The sequence below is a fragment of the Taeniopygia guttata genome, chromosome 3, assembly GCF_048771995.1.
Source record: "Taeniopygia guttata chromosome 3, bTaeGut7.mat, whole genome shotgun sequence".
NCBI classification, from domain to species: domain Eukaryota; kingdom Metazoa; phylum Chordata; class Aves; order Passeriformes; family Estrildidae; genus Taeniopygia; species Taeniopygia guttata.
This window is the reverse complement of record NC_133027.1, coordinates 1,048,964-1,067,999: the sequence shown is the minus strand read 5'-3', so window position 1 is coordinate 1,067,999 and position 19,036 is coordinate 1,048,964. Positions and strand designations below refer to the sequence as shown.

The following is a 19,036-nucleotide window of genomic DNA, read 5'->3' as shown; positions in this document are numbered from 1 at the left end:
TTGGTTTGCTCTCCATCCTCCTCATCCTCATTCCCACTTTTCCCAGCTGATCCAGTTGGTTTGCTCTCCATCCTCCTCCTCCTCTTCATTCCCACTTTTCCACCTGATCCAGTTGCTTTGCTCTCCATCCTCCTCCTCTTCATTCCCACTTTTCCACCTGATCCATTTGGTTTGTTCTCCATCCTCCTCCTCCTCCTCCTCTTCCTCTCCATTCCCACTTTTCCACCTGATCCAGTTGGTTTTCTCTCCATCCTCTTCCTCTTCATTCCCACTTTTTCCACCTGATCCAGCTGGTTTGCTCTCCATCCTCCTCATCCTCATTCCCACTTTTCCAGCTGATCCGGTATCTGCACTCTCCCTTCCTCTAAAGCCAGGCCTGTCCACTCTGGGAAAACTTGGCTCTCTGGGATGTGTGTCCTCAGATTTTGGCGCCTGCAGGGAATATTTATACAAAAAAAACAAGGAATATTTGTCAGGCAGAACCTTTGGAGCCTGAAGGGAACTGAGAGGTCTTCAGGGATCCATCGGGATCGGATGGAGGAACTTTCCCAGGCTGGACATGGACAGGGCAGGAGAAGTCCGGGTGCAGACAGGACTTTGATCCCGCTTTTCTTTGGATATCAGGAGAAGGTTCTTCCCCCGGAGCTGGCTGGGCACTGGAACAGCTCCTCAGGGAATGATGACATTCCCAAAGCTGCCAGAGATCCAGGAGCACTGGGACAGGGATGGGGTGGGATTGCTGGTGTGTCCTGGGGAGGAATTGCATCCATGATCCCAGTGGGTCCCTTCCCACTCGGGAATTCCATGATCCGACAGCTCCTGTGCCCACATTCAGCTGACAGGTTTCTTCAGCTCCCGCCTTCCTTTTATTCCCAGTAATTTTCATGGATCAGGCTGTTCCCCCAAAAACCAGCTGGGCTCAAATTTAAACTCAGCTCCAGGGAATGATCCTGGAATCAGCCCTGGGGACTTCCCCATCCAGGAGGTTCTCCTGGTTCCTATTCCTTATTTTGTGGTTTAGGGATCAATTCACGGCACATCCCATGGACGGATCCTCCCAAATAACGGGATGAAGATGGAGGTGGAGATGAGGTGGAGCAGGAGGAAAATGTTCTCGAGGAGAGGGCGGAGTCGGGAAAAACGGGGACAGATCTCCCAGCTCTGCTTCTTCCTCTGGGAGGAGGAACAAAGGGACCGAGGGTTGGGACCTTCCAATGGAAGATCCCAATTGGAAGTGAGGTCCAGTTTCGAGGTGAGGTCCCAGTTTGGAAGCGATGTCCAGACTGGTGGTGAGGTTCATCTTGGAGGTGAAGTCCAAGGGTGTAGGATGGACCCGGCGGTGGGATCTGTCCCCTGGAAGAATTCCTGATGGGTGGAATTCCTGCAAGGAAATGAGCCATGGGAATGCTGTTCCCTGCTCCCAACTCCCATAAAGGGCAGTGATTAAAATGTCCTTTTTTCCATGGATAATTCACCGGTAACGGGATCTTCAGCTGGAAGCTGGCCAGGAGGGAAGCTGCTCCCAGCTCCCTGCTGTGGTTCCAGAATCCCTGTGGATTCTGGAGATCCCCACGGGTGAAATCCTAAAGGACAAAGCCAAGAGGAGCAGCAGGAGGGTTCGTGGAACTGGAGATGATCCATGCTCAATCCCATATTAACCCCAAAAAAATCCATGGGAACAGAACTTCCAGAGGCTGAGCAGAGTTTCTGGTGTCTAACACGGATTTAAACTCTGCTGGAAGTTCTTCCCAACCTGGGACCAACATCGGGATGTTCCATCTCCCACCCCAATCTTGCCGGAATTCAGTTGGGATGTGATGGAGCAGCAGCGGCTTCTCCAGTGCCGTTTTTCTTCAGGAGAGTGGGAGAAGGTCGGGTGATGGCCCAGGAGGGCGGGTGATGGCCCAGGAGAGCTCTCAGCACCGTGGTGGCATCTCAGGTTCCTCAGGCGCGCGGATCCTCATGGAATATTCATGCGGAGACGGTGTCAGCTCTCCGCCAGCCCCGGCGTCCCACCGGCACCGTCGGGAGCGTGGCGGGAGCGTCGAGAAGATCCCACAAAAACCCCGGAGGAGACTTGGAGGGATCCCCCATCCCTGCTCCGTCCCCTCCGGCACTGGGATGGATGTCCCACCATAGAGGCTCTTCCAGAACCTTCTCCTGCAGGGAAGGGTGAAGGTAGAAGCCGGGATGGGAAGGGGGAGGTGTTTGGGATTGGGCAGGGCTCGCCCAGCTTGGGAAAGGGACGGGTGGGGATCGGGAAGGGGACGGGGATCGGGATGAGATCGGGAAGATGCTACAGGACTTTTGGGATGGCTCCATCCTCATCCTCATCCTGCTTCCTCCCTTCTTCCCAGCACCTGCCGAGTGCTGCCAAAATCCACCAAAATCCACCAAAACTCACAAAGTCACTCTGCTTCAGAATTTATTTCTTTGTCTCTTTTTTTCTCTTATTCCTTTTTCCCTCCATTTTTCCTTTATTTTTCCTTTTTTTTTTTTTTTTCTGTTTTTTTCCCCTTATTTTTCCCGGTGCTTTTCCCTGTTTATTTGAGGTTTTTTCCCTGCTTTTTCCTTGGCTTTTTTTTTTTTTTTTTTTTTTTTTTTTTAATCCCAACAGTTTTTTTCCCCACATCTTTTCTTTCCTCTATTTTTTCCCGTTTATTCCTCCCTGCTGATTCCTCCTGTGATTTTTTTCCTAAATTTTTCTGTGTCTTTTTCCTTTTTTTTTTTTTTTTTTTTTCTGTTTTCTTCCCCTTATTTTTTTATTTTTCCCGGTGCTTTTCCCTGTTTGTTTGAATGTTTTTTCCCTGCTTTATCTTTGGCTTTTTTTTTTTTTTTAAATCCCAACAGTTTTTTTCCCACATCTTTTCTTTCCTCTATTTTTTTCCCGTTTATTCCCCCCTGCTGATTCCTCCTGGGATTTTTTTCCTAAATTTTTCTGCGTCTTTTTCCTTTTTTTTTTATTGTTCTACTTTCCCCCTGTTCTTCCCTCAGGTTCCCCCCTCCCATTTTATTTTCCCTCAGTATTTTTCCCTCTTTTTTTCCATTTCCCCCCGTTTTATTCTTTTTTTTTTCCTCTGCTTATTCCTCGTATGTTTTTTTTCCTGATTTTTTCTGTGTTTTTTCCTTTTTTCTTTTCAATTTCCCCTCCCTCATTCCCCCACACCATTTCTCCACGTTTTTTCCCTCCCTGTTTTTCCTTCACAGTCCCCCCCATTTTCCCCCCATTTATTTTCTTCCCCATTTTCCCTTCCACTTCTTCATTTTCCTTCTTTCTTTTCCCTTTTTTCCCATTTTACCTTTTTACCTTCACAGTCCCCCCCATTTTCCCCCTGTTTATTTTCTTCCCCATTTTCCCCTCCACTTCTTCATTTTCCTTCTTTCTTTTCCCTTTTTTCTCATTTTACCTTTTGACCTTTCTTCCCTTTCCCCCTCTTTTCTTTATTTCCCCTTTTTCCTTTTGCTGCTTTTCCTAATTTTTCTCTATTTTCCCTTTTCCCTCTTTTCCATCTCTTATTTTTCCCTTTTCTTCCTCTTTCCCCCTTTTTCCTTTCCTTTTTCCCCCTTCTCCCAGCACGCTCCAAACTCCGTTATTCCCGGCTCATTCCCCTTCCCAAACCTCCATTCCCTGCTGGGCACGGACACATCACCTGGAGCTTTTTCCATATTTTTTTTCCCTGGATTTTCCCTCTGATCCACCTCATCCCGTGGATTTCCCAGAGGTTTTTCCCCATCTCCAGCTCCGTACGGAGCCGCTGATCCCAATTCCGTCCCCAAATCCCGGCTCCAGGAGATGCTGGAGGAGATCCCAGATCCCACACGGATCTCTCGGGAAGGTTTTGGGATGGTGATGTTGGGTCCCATCCCACATTCCTTAGATCAGGTGCTTAATCCCATTTTTTTTTCCATTTATCACCCCAAAACCATCGTTGTTTTACTGTCAGGAACATCTGAAGGATCCAAATCCTTGGTATCCATGGATTTGGCAGCCGGGAGAGGACCCTGATGGGATTTTCCCTGAGGAGTCCACCACCAGCTGCTCCTCACTTTGCTTTTCCTTCCCGAGGAACCTCAGAAATTCCCGGCACTGGGATTTTTATCCCTGAGCATCCACCAGCAAACGGCAGCTCTGGGACTGGAGGGAATTTTGGTTTTTGCTCCCCATTTTTGAGAATTCCATGGAAAAGAAAGGAATATAATCCAACCACCAGGGAGGTGTGGCTGGAAGGGCAGAGAACGGTCTGGGAGCAGAATTCCAGAACCTGAGCCACGATTCCAACATTTCCTCATTAAATAAATTAGTTTGAAAACAGCTCCAAAGGGTCCTATCCCCTGGTGGGATTCCAGACATGGAATCCTCACCGTCAACGTTTCTCCTCTGATCCATGGAAAAATTGGAGCATCTTTGGAATAAATCCCAGCTCCCAGAGCTTTAGTCCTGGGTTTAGATAGTTCCTGGATCCAGTGGGATTCCCGCCCCTCAGATATTTTATTTTCCTTTTTTCCTCAATTTTCTTCCCGCTTGCTCCGGTTCCTCTGTGGCCTGGAGGTTCCTGGAGGTGATGTCCAACCAGGACCAAGCTCCAGGGTTTCTTTGTGCTTGGGGAAAACTTGACCCTTTGTCCCATCCTGAGGTGGGACTGGGAATTCCCGTAGGTTCCCCGTGGTTTCCTTCTGGGCGGCACATCCCAATCTTGCAGAATCCAGGAGCTCTGGATCCTCTGGATCCTCTGGATCACCTGGCCTGGCAGCCAGGTGAGGTCCTGGCTGAAGGTGAGGTGAGGTCCTGGCCGGAGGTGAGGTCCTGACTGGAAGTTGGATCCAGGCTGGACATGAGGTCCTGGTTGATGGTGAGGTCCAGTCTGGAGGTGAGATGAGGTCCTGGTTGATGGTGAGGTCCTGGCTGGTGGTGAAGTCCTGGCTGATGGTGAGGTCCTGGCTGATGGTGAGGTCCAGGCCACAGGTGAGGTCCTGGCCGAAGGTGAGGTCCTGACTGGAAGTTGGATCCAGGCTGGACATGAGGTCCTGGTTGATGGTGAGGTCCTGGCCGGAGGTGAGGTCCTGACTGGAAGTTTGATCCAGGCTGGACATGAGGTCCTGGTTGATGGTGAGGTCCTGGCTGGAGGTGAGGTCCAGGATGGAGGTGAGGTGAGGTCCTGGCTGGAGGTGAGATGAGGTCTTGGTTGATGGTGAGGTCCTGGTTAATGGTGAGGTCCTGGCTGGTGATGAAGTCCTGGCTGATGGTGAGGTCCTGGCCGGAGGTGAGGTCCCAGCTGAAAATGGTGTTCATTTTGGAGGTGAGGTCCAAGCAGGAGGTGACGAAAGGTCCAGCCTGGAGGTGAGATCCCAGTTTGGAAGTGAGGTCCAGACTGGTGGTGAGGTTCATCTTGGAGGTGAGGTCCTGGCCAGAGGTGAGGTCCAGGCCGAAGGTGAGGTCCTGACTGGAAGTTGGATCCAGGCTGGACATGAGGTCCTGGTTGATGGTGAGGTCCAGGATGGAGGTGAGATGAGGTCCTGGCTGGAGGTGAGGTCCAGGATGGAGATGAGGTCCTGGCTGGAGGTGAGGTCCTGGTTGATGGTGAGGTCCAGGATGGAGGTGAGGTGAGGTCCTGGCTGGAGGTGAGGTGAGGTCCTGGTTGGAGGTGAGGTCCAGGATGGAGGTGAGATGAGGTCCTGGCTGGAGGTGAGGTCCAGGATGGAGGTGAGATGAGGTCCTGGCTGAAGGTGAGATGAGGTCCAGGATGGAGGTGAGGTCCAGGATGGAGGTGAGGTCCAGGATGGAGGTGAGGTCCTGGCCAAAGGTGAGGTCCTGATTGGAAGTTGGATCCAGGCTGGACATGAGGTCCTGGTTGATGGTGAGGTCCAGTCTGGACGTCAGATGAGGTCCTGGTTGATGGTGAGGTCTTGGCTGGTGGTGAAGTCCTGGCTGAAGGTGAGATGAGGTCCTGGCTGGAGGTGAGGTCCAGGATGGAGGTGAGGTCCTGGTTGATGGTGAGGTCCTGGTTAATGGTGAGGTCCTGGCTGGTGGTGAAGTCCTGGCTGATGGTGAGGTCCAGGCTGGAGGTGAGGTCCAGGATGGAGGTGAGATGAGGTCCTGGCTGGTGGTGAGGTCCAGGATGGAGGTGAGGTGAGGTCCTGGCTGGAGGTGAAGTCCTGGTTGATGGTGAGGTCCAGGCCAGAGATGAGGATCTGGCTGGAGGTGAGGTCCAGGATGGAGGTGAGGTGAGGTCCTGGCTGGAGGTGAGATGAGGTCCTGGTTAATGGTGAGGTCCTGGCCAAAGGTGAGGTCCAGCCTGAAGGTGAGGTGAGGTCCTGGCTGGAGGTGAGGTCCTGGCTGGAGGTGAGGTCCAGGATGGAGGTGAGGTGAGGTCCTGGTTGATGGTGAGGTCCTGGCTGGAGGTGAGGTGAGGTCCTGGTTGATGGTGAGGTCCTGGCTGGAGGTGAGGTCCTGGCTGGAGGTGAGGTCCAGGCCAGAGGTGAGATGAGGACCTGGTTGATGGTGAGGTCCAGGATGGAGGTGAGATGAGGTCCTGCTTGGAGGTGAGGTCCTGGCTGAAGGTGAGATGAGGTCCTGGCTGGAGGTGAGATGAGGTCCTGGTTGATGGTGAGGTCCTGGCTGGTGGTGACATGAGGTCCTGGTTGGTGGTGAGGTCCAGGCCAGAGGTGAGGTCCCAGCTGAAAATGGTGTTCATTTTGGAGGTGAGGTCCAAGCAGGAGGTGACGAAAGGTCCAGTCTGGAGGTGAGATGAGGTCCTGGTTGATGGTGAGGTCCTGGTTGATGGTGAGGTCCAGGATGGAGGTGAGGTGAGGTCCAGGATGGAGGTGAGGTGAGGTCCAGGATGGAGGTGAGGTCCTGGTTAATGGTGAGGTCCTGGCTGGAGGTGAGATGAGGTCCTGCTTGGAGGTAAGGTCCTGGCTGGAGGTGAGGTCCTGGTTGATGGTGAGGTCCTGGTTAATGGTGAGGTCCTGGCTGGTGGTGAGGTCCTGGTTAATGGTGAGGTCCTGGCTGATGGTGAGGTCCTGGCCAAAGGTGAGGTCCTGACTGGAAGTTGGATCCAGGCTGGACATGAGGTCCTGGTTGATGGTGAGGTCCAGTCTGGAGGTGAGATGAGGTCCTGGCTGGTGGTGAAGTCCAGGATGGAAGTGAGGTGAGGTCCTGGCTGGAGGTGAGGTCCAGGATGGAGGTGAGATGAGGTCCTGGTTGATGGTGAGGTCCTGGCTGGAGGTGAGGTCCTGGTTGATGGTGAGGTCCAGGATGGAGGTGAGGTGAGGTCCTGGCTGGAGGTGAGGTCCAGTCTGGAGGTGAGATGAGGTCCTGCTTGGAGGTGAGGTCCAGGATGGAGGTGAGGTGAGGTTCTGGTTGGAGGTGAGGTCCTGGTTAATGGTGAGGTCCTGGCTGGTGGTGAGGTCCTGACTGGAGGTGAGGTCCTGGCTGAAGGTGAGGTCCAGGATGGAGGTGAGATGAGGTCCTGGCTGGAGGTGAGGTCCTGGCTGGAGGTGAGGTCCTGGCTGGAGGTGAGGTCCCAGCTGAAAATGGTGTTCATTTTGGAGGTGAGGTCCAAGCAGGAGGTGACGAAAGGTCCAGTCTGGAGGTGAGATGAGGTCCTGGTTGATGGTGAGGTCCTGGTTGATGGTGAGGTCCAGGATGGAGGTGAGGTGAGGTCCAGGATGGAGGTGAGGTGAGGTCCAGGATGGAGGTGAGGTCCTGGTTAATGGTGAGGTCCTGGCTGGAGGTGAGATGAGGTCCTGCTTGGAGGTAAGGTCCTGGCTGGAGGTGAGGTCCTGGTTGATGGTGAGGTCCTGGTTAATGGTGAGGTCCTGGCTGGTGGTGAGGTCCTGGTTAATGGTGAGGTCCTGGCTGATGGTGAGGTCCTGGCCAAAGGTGAGGTCCTGACTGGAAGTTGGATCCAGGCTGGACATGAGGTCCTGGTTGATGGTGAGGTCCAGTCTGGAGGTGAGATGAGGTCCTGGCTGGTGGTGAAGTCCAGGATGGAAGTGAGGTGAGGTCCTGGCTGGAGGTGAGGTCCAGGATGGAGGTGAGATGAGGTCCTGGTTGATGGTGAGGTCCTGGCTGGAGGTGAGGTCCTGGTTGATGGTGAGGTCCAGGATGGAGGTGAGGTGAGGTCCTGGCTGGAGGTGAGGTCCAGTCTGGAGGTGAGATGAGGTCCTGCTTGGAGGTGAGGTCCAGGATGGAGGTGAGGTGAGGTTCTGGTTGGAGGTGAGGTCCTGGTTAATGGTGAGGTCCTGGCTGGTGGTGAGGTCCTGACTGGAGGTGAGGTCCTGGCTGAAGGTGAGGTCCAGGATGGAGGTGAGATGAGGTCCTGGCTGGAGGTGAGGTCCTGGCTGGAGGTGAGGTCCTGGCTGGAGGTGAGGTCCCAGCTGAAAATGGTGTTCATTTTGGAGGTGAGGTCCAAGCAGGAGGTGACGAAAGGTCCAGTCTGGAGGTGAGATGAGGTCCTGGTTGATGGTGAGGTCCTGGCTGGAGGTGATGTCCAGGATGGAGGTGAGGTCCTGCTTGGAGGTGAGGTCCTGGCTGGAGGTGAGGTGAGGTCCTTGCCGAAGGTGAGGTCCAGGATGGAGGTGAGGTGAGGTCCTGGCTGGTGGTGAAGTCTTGGTTAATGGTGAGGTCCTGGCTGGTGGTGAAGTCCTGGTTGATGGTGAGGTCCAGGCCAGAGATGAGGATCTGGCTGGAGGTGAGGTCCAGGATGGAGGTGAGGTGAGGTCCTGGCTGGAGGTGAGGTCCTGGCTGGAGGTGAGGTCCTGGTTAATGGTGAGGTCCTGGCTGGTGGTGAAGTCCTGGCTGGTGGTGAGGTCCAGGCCAGAGGTGAGGTCCCAGCTGAAAACGGTGTTCATTTTGGAGGTGAGGTCCAAGCAGGAGGTGATGAAAGGTCCAGTCTGGAGGTGAGATGAGGTCCTGGATGGAGGTGAGGTCCAGGCTGGAGGTGAGGTCCAGGATGGAGGTGAGGTCCTGGTTGATGGTGAGGTCCAGGATGGAGGTGAGATGAGGTCCTGGTTGATGGTGAGGTCCTGGCTGGTGGTGAAGTCCTGGCTGAAGGTGAGATGAGGTCCTGGCCGAAGGTGATGTCCAGGATGGAGGTGAGGTGAGGTCCTGGCCGGAGGTGAGGTCCCAGCTGAAAACGGTGTTCATTTTGGAGGTGAGGTCCAAGCAGGAGGTGATGAAAGGTCCAGCCTGGAGGTGAGATCCCAGTTTGGAAGTGAGGTCCAGACTGGTGGTGAGGTTCATCTTGGAGGTGAGGTCCTGGCCAGAGGTGAGGTCCAGGATGGAGGTGAGGTCCAGGCTGGAGGTGAGATGAGGTCCTGGATGGAGGTGAGGTCCTGGCTGGTGGTGAAGTCTTGGTTGATGGTGAGGTCCAGGCCGGAGATGAGGTCCTGGCCAGAGGTGAAGTCCTGGCCAGAGGAGAGGTCCCAGCTGAAAATGGTGTTCATTTTGGAGGTGAGGTCCAAGCAGGAGGTGATAAAAGGTCCAGCCTGGAGGTGAGATCCCAGTTTGGAAGTGAGGTCCAGACTGGTGGTGAGGTTCATCTTGGAGGTGAGGTCCTTGCCAGAGGTGAGGTCCTAGCCAGAGGTGAGGTACTTGAATTTTCGGGTATTTCAATTTCAGAATATCTGAATTTTGGGGTGTCAAATTTTTTACACTATATAATTTTTGAGGTTTCTGAATTATGGGGTATTTCAATTTTGAGGTACTTGAATTATGGGGTGTCTGAATTTTGGGGTGTCTGAATTTTTGGGGTGTCTGAATTTTTGGGGTGTCCAAATTTTTGGGATGTTTGAATTTTAGGGTGCCTGAATTTTGGGATATTTAAATTTTTGGGGTGTCTGGATTTTTGGGGTGTTCGAATTTTGAGGTACTTGAATTATGGGGTGCCTGAATTTTTTGGTACCTGAATTTTTGGGGTGTCTGAATTTTTGGGGTGTCCGAATTTTTGGGATGTTTGAATTTTAGGGTGCCTGAATTTTGGGATATTTAAGTTTTGGGGGTGTCTGGATTTTTGGGGTGTCGGAATTTGGGGGTACTTGAATTTCTGGGTTGCCTGAATTTCTTGGTGCCTGAATTTTTGGGGTGTCTGAATTTTTGGGGTGTCCGAATTTTTGGGATATTTGAATTTTAGGGTGCCTGAATTCTGGGATATTTAAATTTTTTGGGTGTCTGAATTTTTGGGGTGTTTGAATTTTGGGGTACTTAAATTTCTGGGTTGCCTGAATTTCTTGGTGTCTGAATTTTTGGGGTGTATCGATTTTTGGGGTATTTGACTTTTTGGAGTGTTTGAATTTTAGGGTGCCTGTATTTTAGGGTATCTATTTTTTTTGTGGTTTATGAATTTTAGGGTGTCTGAATTTTGGGATATTTGATTTTTTAGGGTGCGCCTAATTTTTTGAGGTATCTGTATTTTTGGAGTGTATATTTTTGGGGTATCTGTATTTTTGGGGTGTCTGAATTTCGGGGTATTTGGATTTTGGGGTATCTGAATTTTGGGGTATTTGGATTTTGGGGTGTGTGAATTTTTGGGTGTTTGGATTTTGGGGTGTGTGAATTTTTGGGTATTTGGATTTTGGGGTGTGTGAATTTTTGGGTATTTGGATTTTGGGGTGTGTGAATTTTTGGGGTGTCCGAATTTTTGGGATGTTTGAATTTTAGGGTGCCTGAATTCTGGGATATTTAAATTTTTGGGGTGTCTGAATTTTTGGGGTGTTTGAATTTTGGGGTACTTGAATTTCTGGGTTGCCTGAATTTCTTGGTGCCTGAATTTTTGGGGTGTCTGAATTTTTGGGGTGTCCAAATTTTTGGGATGTTTGAATTTTAGGGTGCCTGAATTTTGGGATATTTAAAATTTTGGGGTGTCTGAATTTTGGGGTGTTTGAATTTTGGGGTACTTGAATTTCTGGGTTGCCTGAATTTTTTGGTGCCTGAATTTTTGGGGTGTCTGAATTTTTGGGGTGTCTGAATTTTTGGGGTGTCCAAATTTTTGGGATGTTTGAATTTTAGGGTGCCTGAATTCTGGGATATTTAAAATTTTGGGGTGTCTGAATTTTTGGGGTGTCTGAATTTTGGGGGTACTTGAATCTCTGGGGTGCCTGAATTTTTTGGTACCTGAATTTTTGGGGTGTCTGAATTTTTGGGGTATCCGAATTTTTGGGATGTTTGAATTTTAGGGTTCCTGAATTTTGGGATATTTGAATTTTTGGGATGTCTGGATTTTTGGGGTGTTTGAATTTTGAGGTACTTGAATTTCTGGGTTGCCTGAATTTCTTGGTGTCTGAATTTTTGGGGTGTATGGATTTTTGGGGTATTTGACTTTTTGGAGTGTTTGAATTTTAGGGTGCCTGTATTTTAGGGTATCTATTTTTTTGCAGTTTCTGAATTTTGGGGTGTCTGAATTTTGGGATATTTGATTTTTTAGGGTGCGCCTAATTTTTTGAGGTATCTGTATTTTTGGAGTGTGTATTTTTGGGGTGTCTGTATTTTTGGGGTGTCTGAATTTCGGGGTATTTGAATTTTGGTGTATCTGAATTTTGGGGTATTTGGATTTTGGGGTGTGTGAATTTTTGGGTATTTGAATTTTGGGGTATTTGGGTTTTGGGGTGTGTGAATTTTTGGGTATTTGGATTTTGGGGTGTGTGAATTTTTGGGTATTTGAATTTTTGGTAATTTCATTTTCTGGCGTCTTGAAAAGAAATTCCATGAACTGGTTGGGAGAGATGAGGAGCGGGAACAGGACTGGGACCCCCAGCAGGGACTGCTCATGGAGAGGCAAATTTATCCCAAGCTGAGACATTCCCAAATAAAAAACGGGATCCAAGATTCCAGGGCTGTGAATCCCACTCTCTATTCCGACTCTCGGAACATTTCCTGCTCTGTTTTTCAGCTGACATTTCCTCTTTTCCTTTTGGAAAAAAAAATCCTTCCCGTTCCCACATCCTAGAAAACACCAAAAAAATAAAAATACAGCAATTAATGGGAATTTTTATTCTCCCTCTCTTCATCCAGAGCTGGAAAAGGAGTTTTTTCAGCCATGAAGCTTGGAAAGACCCGTCCGTCCAAGGAGGAGCATCGCAAACAAGGTACGGTCGTGGGATGATGGTGGATCCCTGGAATTGCAGCGGTGGGAGAGGAAGGGTTGTCCGCTCCTCTTCATGGAGGTGGGGCTGGAATTGGACACCTCTGGAAAGGCAGGAGAGGACAGCGATTGGAAACTCGTTGTTGTTTCCATTCAGAGCCGAGGATCGGTTTTCCACGGCAAAGAAAAGCAGGAATGTGAGTTTGCAGGCAGGGAAAAGCCTCAGTTTGGGAAAACTTTCCCTGTTTTCCAGCCAGGTTTGAGGGTAGGAAAAGGGAATTTTGCATGGAAACCTGGGTGCTCTTCCCACAACCTGGGTGTTCCCCTCGTGGTTAAAATTTCCGGCAGGACCACGGGAAAACATCCAGGATGCGAAGGAGCAGAGCAGCTGGTCCATGGAAGCGTCTCCATGGATTTATCCATGATTGTGGAATGGTCACAGTGTGGTGTGCTCCTGATCCCACCTTTCCCAGGAACCTCCAGCTGTCCCACACCTTCCCTGGGCTGGGATGGTGATTCCGACCCTTGGCCGCTGGATAAGGGATGGGTGGATGTCCTGCACCCGCTGCCTGCTGGCCAAGCCGGCATTCCCAACATTCCATGGCTGCTTCCCTCCCATCCCAACTCTTCTCTGGGTTAGATCAGGACCATCCTGGCCTTGGACGCTTCCAGGGATCCAGGAGCAGACACAGCTTCTCTGGGAATTCCAGCCCAGCCCCTCCCCACCCTCCCAGCTGGGAATTCCTTCCCAAGATCCCAGTCCAAGCTCTCCTTTCCCAGTGGGAGCCATTCCCTGGGTCCTGTCCCTCCATCCCTTGTCCCCAGTCCCTCTCCAGCTCTCCTGGAGCCCCTCCAGGTCCTACAAGGGGCTCTGAGCTCTGCCTGGATCCTTCTCCTCTCCGTGGTCTCCTCTGGAGCGACTCCAGCAGCTCCATGACCATCCCATGCCAAGGATCCCAGAGCTGGAGGCAGCAATTCCCAGCTCGCGTGACTCTGGCTCAGTCTTCATCTCCTGGCTGAGTCCAGGACCCCCTTTCCCTCAGGAAAGGAACATTCCAGCAACTTCTTCCAATAGAAGCCCAGGCATGGGGAGGTGCCAGTGGGATTGCAGATTTTCCTCTTGGGAATGACCCATTTCTCCCATTTTTTCACCCCTTTCTCTTCAAAATCAGGGACTTGGTTGTCTTTGCAACATCTCTTGTGCTCCTCAGACCTCCACCTCTTGCTCAAATTGCTCTTTCACCTCCTGAAAGAGGTTTTGTCATTATTCCTTATTTTTCCTCCCCAAAACCCTCTGCAGGAATTCTGCCTGGATTGAATTCCATGTCATCTCCTTGATAACCCCTTTTCCGAGCAGCTTGTCCGAGACCCGACCTGCTTCCCATTGTTTTTGTGCTCCCAGCCGAGGGGATGGATTGGTTTCCCTTCTCCCAGCCTTTAATTATTCACGGACGGAAATTAAAACCGGAGCCATTCCTTTGTCCCCTTCCCGCAGATGATCCGGCTGTTCTGGAAACAGAAGACCTGGATAGAAAGGCCATGAGATATGGAGCAGGGCTGGAGCCAGACACCATCTCCCTGGCCTCTGTCACCGCTGTCACCACCAATGTCTCCAACAAAAGGTGAGACCCAGGGTTGGGATTGTGCCAGCGGGAGGCGAGGACAGACATCCTGAAAATGCGTGATTGTGACGCAGGAAATGGTGGAAATTTTTGTCCCACGGAGCCTTTGGGATGTTTATTTTGGAATATCTGACCTGCAGCAGCGATCACCAAAGTTGGTTGAAGGAGCGTTGAGGGTGACCCTACTCTTGTAGTAAGAGGGACATGGGACAAGGGATGGAGGGTCAGGAATGGATGGGAGATCGGGGTGGAATTGTTCCCTAGGAAGGATTGGGATGGAATTCCCAGAGAAACTGTGGCTGCTCCATCTCTGGAAGTGTCCCAGGCCTGGTTGGATGGGGTTTGGAGCAAGCTGGGATGGTGGGAGGTGTCAGGTATCATTACTGGACACCAAATGAGTACGCAGAAGTTTGGTGAGTTCAGAAGAGAAAAAGACCCAGTTTTATTTAAACATCTGGTATTTATACAATTCCAAAGGTGACCGTGAGTTGGAGGATGGAATTACCACCTCTCCTCACACTGGTCCAAAGATCAATCAATCATTTCTCTCCACGCACAGAGAAATATTCTAAAGTATTCTATTTATACATGAAAATATTCTATTTTTACATGAAATGGCGTGGGAACTCTGGCTCTCAAATATATAAACATTATAAAAAGGCTAAAGAAGTTTTATGAGAACTTTAAAACTTTCAAAAGAGCTATAAAAGAAAACTGAACACTTTTAAAAATCAGTCAGGCTCTGGATGATCTTTAAGGTGCTTCCTACCCAAACCATTCCATGATTCCATTAATTCCACCCGTGGTTTGACCAAGGGTTTCTTCTGCCTCTCCCAAGGTCCAAGCCTGACATCAGGATGGAGCCGAGTGCCGGGAGGCCCATGGATTACCAGGTAGGTGACACCAACCTGGGCTTGGGGACACCGTTTGCAGGGACCGAGTTCCTGGTAGGTCTCACCTCACTGGGCTTGGAACCAGGACATCCCAAGAACTGGAATTTCATCGGTAGAGCCATAAACTCGGATTAAGTCATTGACTGGGTTTGTTGTCCAGCATGAGAAATCCAGAGAATCCAAATTAAGCTCTTTTTGAGGTTGTCCCCGTGGAATTTCTCCTTGGAGCAACCTGGGATAGCAGAATGTGTCCTTGTTCCTGGCAGGGAGTGGAATGGAACGAGATTTAAGGTCCCTCACAATTCCAACCACTTCATGATCCCGTTGTGTTTTACAGCAGTAGTGAAGCCAATGGGATCAGTCTCTCTGATCCCACAGCTCTGGTTAAATCCCGTTGTGTTTTCCAGCAGAAGTGAAGCCAATGGGATCGGTCTCTCTGATCCCACAGTTTGGGTTAAATCCCATTGTGTTTTCCAGCAGAAGTGAAGCCAATGGGATCAGTCTCTGATCCCACAGTTTGGGTTAAATCCCGTTGTGTTTTCCAGCAGAAGTGAAGCCAATGGGATCAGTCTCTCTGATCCCACAGCTCCAGTTAAATCCCGTTGTGTTTTCCAGCAGAAGTGAAGCCAATGGGATCGCTCTCTGATCCCACAGTTTGGGTTAAATCCTGTTGTGTTTTCCAGCAGAAGTGAAGCCAATGGGATCAGTCTCTGATCCCACAGTTTGGGTTAAATCCCGTTGTGTTTTCCAGCAGAAGTGAAGCCAATGGGATCGCTCTCTCTGATCCCACAGTTTGGGTTAAATCCCGTTGTGTTTTCCAGCAGAAGTGAAGCCAATGGGATCGGTCTCTGATCCCACAGTTTGGGTTAAATCCCGTTGTGTTTTCCAGCAGAAGTGAAGCCAATGGGATCGGTCTCTGATCCCACAGTTTGGGTTAAATCCCGTTGTGTTTTCCAGCAGAGGTGAAGCCAATGGGATCGGTCTCTGATCCCACAATTTGGGTTAAATCCCGTTGTGTTTTCCAGCAGAAGTGAAGCCAATGGGATCAGTCTCTCTGATCCCACAGTTTGGGTTAAATCCCGTTGTGTTTTCCAGCAGAGGTGAAGCCAATGGGATTGGTCTCTGATCCCACAGTTTGCATTAAATCCCGTTGTGTTTTCCAGCAGAAGTGAAGCCAATGGGATCAGTCTCTCTGATCCCACAGTTTGGGTTAAATCCCGTTGTGTTTTCCAGCAGAAGTGAAGCCAATGGGATCGGTCTCTCTGATCCCAAAGTTTGCGTTAAATCCCGTTGTGTTTTCCAGCAGAAGTGAAGCCAATGGGATCAGTCTCGATCCCACAGTTTGGGTTAAATCCCGTTGTGTTTTCCAGCAGAAGTGAAGCCAATGGGATCAGTCTCTCTTATCCCATAGTTTGGGTTAAATCCCGTTGTGTTTTCCAGCAGAAGTGAAGCCAATGGGATCAGTCTCGATCCCACAGTTTGGGTTAAATCCCGTTGTGTTTTCCAGCAGAAGTGAAGCCAATGGGATCAGTCTCTGATCCCACAGTTTGGGTTAAATCCCGTTGTGTTTTCCAGCAGAAGTGAAGCCAATGGGATCAGTCTCTGATCCCACAGTTTGGGTTAAATCCCGTTGTGTTTTCCAGCAGAAGTGAAGCCAATGAGATCGGTCTCTGATCCCACAGTTTGGGTTAAATCCCGTTGTGTTTTCCAGCAGAAGTGAAGCCAATGAGATCGGTCTCTGATCCCACAGTTTGCATTAAATCCCGTTGTGTTTTCCAGCAGAAGTGAAGCCAATGGGATCGGTCTCTCTGATCCCACAGCTCCGGTTAAATCCCGTTGTGTTTTCCAGCAGAAGTGAAGCCAATGGGATCACTCTCTCTTATCCCATAGTTTGCATTAAATCCCGTTGTGTTTTCCAGCAGAAGTGAAGCCAATGGGATCGGTCTCTGATCCCACAGTTTGGGTTAAATCCATTGCATTTTCCATGTTGGGTGGAGCACCCACACCCTGGGGCAGGAACACCCGGGATTCCTGGGATCTCCTGCATCCCCCACCCTTGCCAGTCCCTCCTCACCTGTGTCCCAGTGCGGTGGACTCCGCACTTTGCAGATGGACTCCGCAGAGAAAATCCCATCAGGGTCCTCTCCCGGCTGCCAAATCCATGGACACCAAGGATTCGGATCCCTCAGATGTTCCTGCCAGTAAAACAACGATGGTTTTGGGGTGATGAATGGAAAAAAAATGGGATTAAGCAGCTGATCCAAGGAATGTGGGATGGGACCCAGCATCACCATCCCAAAACCTTCCCGAGAGATCCGTGTGGGATCTGGGATCTCCTCCAGCATCTCCTGGAGCGGGGACGTGGGGATGGAATTGGGATCAGCAGCTGGAGATGGGGAAAAACTTCTGGGACATCCACGGGATGAGGTGGATCAGAGAGAAAAATCCAGGGAAAAAAAAATATGGAAAAGAGCTCCAGGTGATGTGTCCGTACCCAGCAGGGAATGGACAATGAACACAGATCCCACTGCACTGGGAATTCCCGTCGGTCAGAGGTGGGCGGGTGGGTGCAGGCAGCCTGGAGCTGCTCCCGGGATGTGAAAGTTTGGGAATTCCTCTCCCCAGGTCAGCATCACCATCATCGAGGCCCGGCAGCTCGTGGGGCTCAACATGGACCCCGTGGTGTGCGTGGAGGTGGGGGAGGAGAAGAAATACACGTCCATGAAGGAATCCACCAACTGTCCTTACTACAATGAGGTGGGTCCGGCCCCAGGGCTGCTCCAACCAACCCCTCTGGGTTACTCCACCCTCAATCCAGTGATTCCTTTTTTATCCATGTTTTGGGTTTTTTTTCTTGGGGGGAGGGGGGGGTTAAATTCCTGCCAGAATAAGGTGAAATCTCAAACCACAGAGGAGAAACTAAGCCTTTGCCCTCTGGAATCTTGTGATCAATGATTCCCAGGTTTTCCGAGAAATCTGCGCTTCCATTGGTTCCCCACACTCAGTGGGGGATCGGTGATCCATGTGGTCCCACGATCACATGGGATCACATGGATCCATCCCTGCTGGGCCATGGGCACCCCCCAGGCAGCCACAGCTTCTCCGGGGGGTTCTCAATCCCTCTGGTTTACTCTTGATCCCATGATTTCTTTTTTATCCGTGTTTTTTGGGTTAAATTCCTGCTGGAATAAGGTGAAATCTCAAACCACAGAGGAGAAACGAAGCCTTTGCCCTCTGGAATTTTGTGATCAATGATTCCCAGGTTTTACGAGAAATCTGTGCTTCCATTGGTTCCCCGCACTCAGTGGGGGATCGGTGATCCATGTGGTCCCACGATCACATGGGATCACATGGATCCATCCCTGCTGGGCCATGGGCTGCAGGAACTCCCCCAGGCAGCCACAGCTTCTCCGGGGGGTTCTCAACCCCTCTGGTTTACTCTGCCCTTGATCCCATGATTTCTTTTTTATCCATGTTTTTTGGGTTAAATTCCCGCAGGAATAAGGTGAAATCTCAAGCCACAGAGGAGAAACGAAGCCTTTGCCCTCTGGAATTTTGTGATCAATGATTCCCAGGTTTTCCGAGAAATCTGCGCTTCCGTTTGCTCCCCACATCCCTCATTGGTGATCCATGTGGTCCCACGATCACATGGGATCACATGGATCCATCCCTGCTGGGCCATGGGCACCCCCTGGGCAGCCACAGCTTCTCCGGGGGGTTCTCAACCCCTCTGGTTTACTCTCCCCTTGATCCCAATATTTCTTTTTTATCCGTGTTTTTTTTGGGTTAAATTCCTGCCAGAATAAGGTGAAATCTCAAACCACAGAGGAGAAACTAAGCCTTTGCCTCTAGAATTTTGTGATCAATGATTCCCAGGTTTTCTGAGAAATCTGCGCTTCCGTTGGCTCCCCCATCTACCATTGATGGTCCATGTGGTCCCACGATCACGTGAGATCACATGGATCCATCCCTGCTGGGCCATGGGCTGCAGGAACTCCCCCAGGCAGCCACAGCTTCTCCGGGGGGTTCTCAATCCCTCTGGATTACTGTGCCCTTGATCCCATGATTTCTTTTTTATCCATGTTTTTTGGGTTAAATTCCTGCTGGAATAAGGTGAAATCTCAAACCACAGAGGAGAAACTAAGTCTTTGCCCTCTGGAATTTTGTGATCAATGATTCCCAGGTTTTGCAAGAAATCTGCGTTTCCATTTGCTCCCCACATCCCTCATTGGTGATCCATGTGGTCCCACTATCATATGGGATCACATGGATCCATCCCTGCTGGGCCATGGGCTGCAGGAACTCCCCCAGGCAGCCACAGCTTCTCCACGGGGTTCTCAACCCCTCTGGATTACTCTTGATCCCATGATTTCTTTTTTATCCGTGTTTTTTGGGTTAAATTCCTGCTGGAATAAGGTGAAATCTCAAACCACAGAGGAGA

At 50.5% G+C, this 19,036-nt stretch overlaps 1 protein-coding gene across 4 annotated transcripts in view; it reads left to right on the top strand.

The window, feature by feature from the left end:
• Positions 1–19,036, top strand: part of OTOF (otoferlin) — a 149,710-nt gene that overhangs the window by 57,310 nt on the left and 73,364 nt on the right. For all 4 annotated transcript variants that reach the window (XM_072926214.1, XM_072926216.1, XM_072926213.1 and 1 more), the window contains 4 exons: positions 12,011–12,084; positions 13,576–13,702; positions 14,541–14,595; positions 17,221–17,352. In XM_072926214.1, the coding sequence (XP_072782315.1) occupies positions 12,011–12,084; positions 13,576–13,702; positions 14,541–14,595; positions 17,221–17,352 (388 nt within the window). The remainder of the gene's footprint in view (positions 1–12,010; positions 12,085–13,575; positions 13,703–14,540; positions 14,596–17,220; positions 17,353–19,036) is intronic.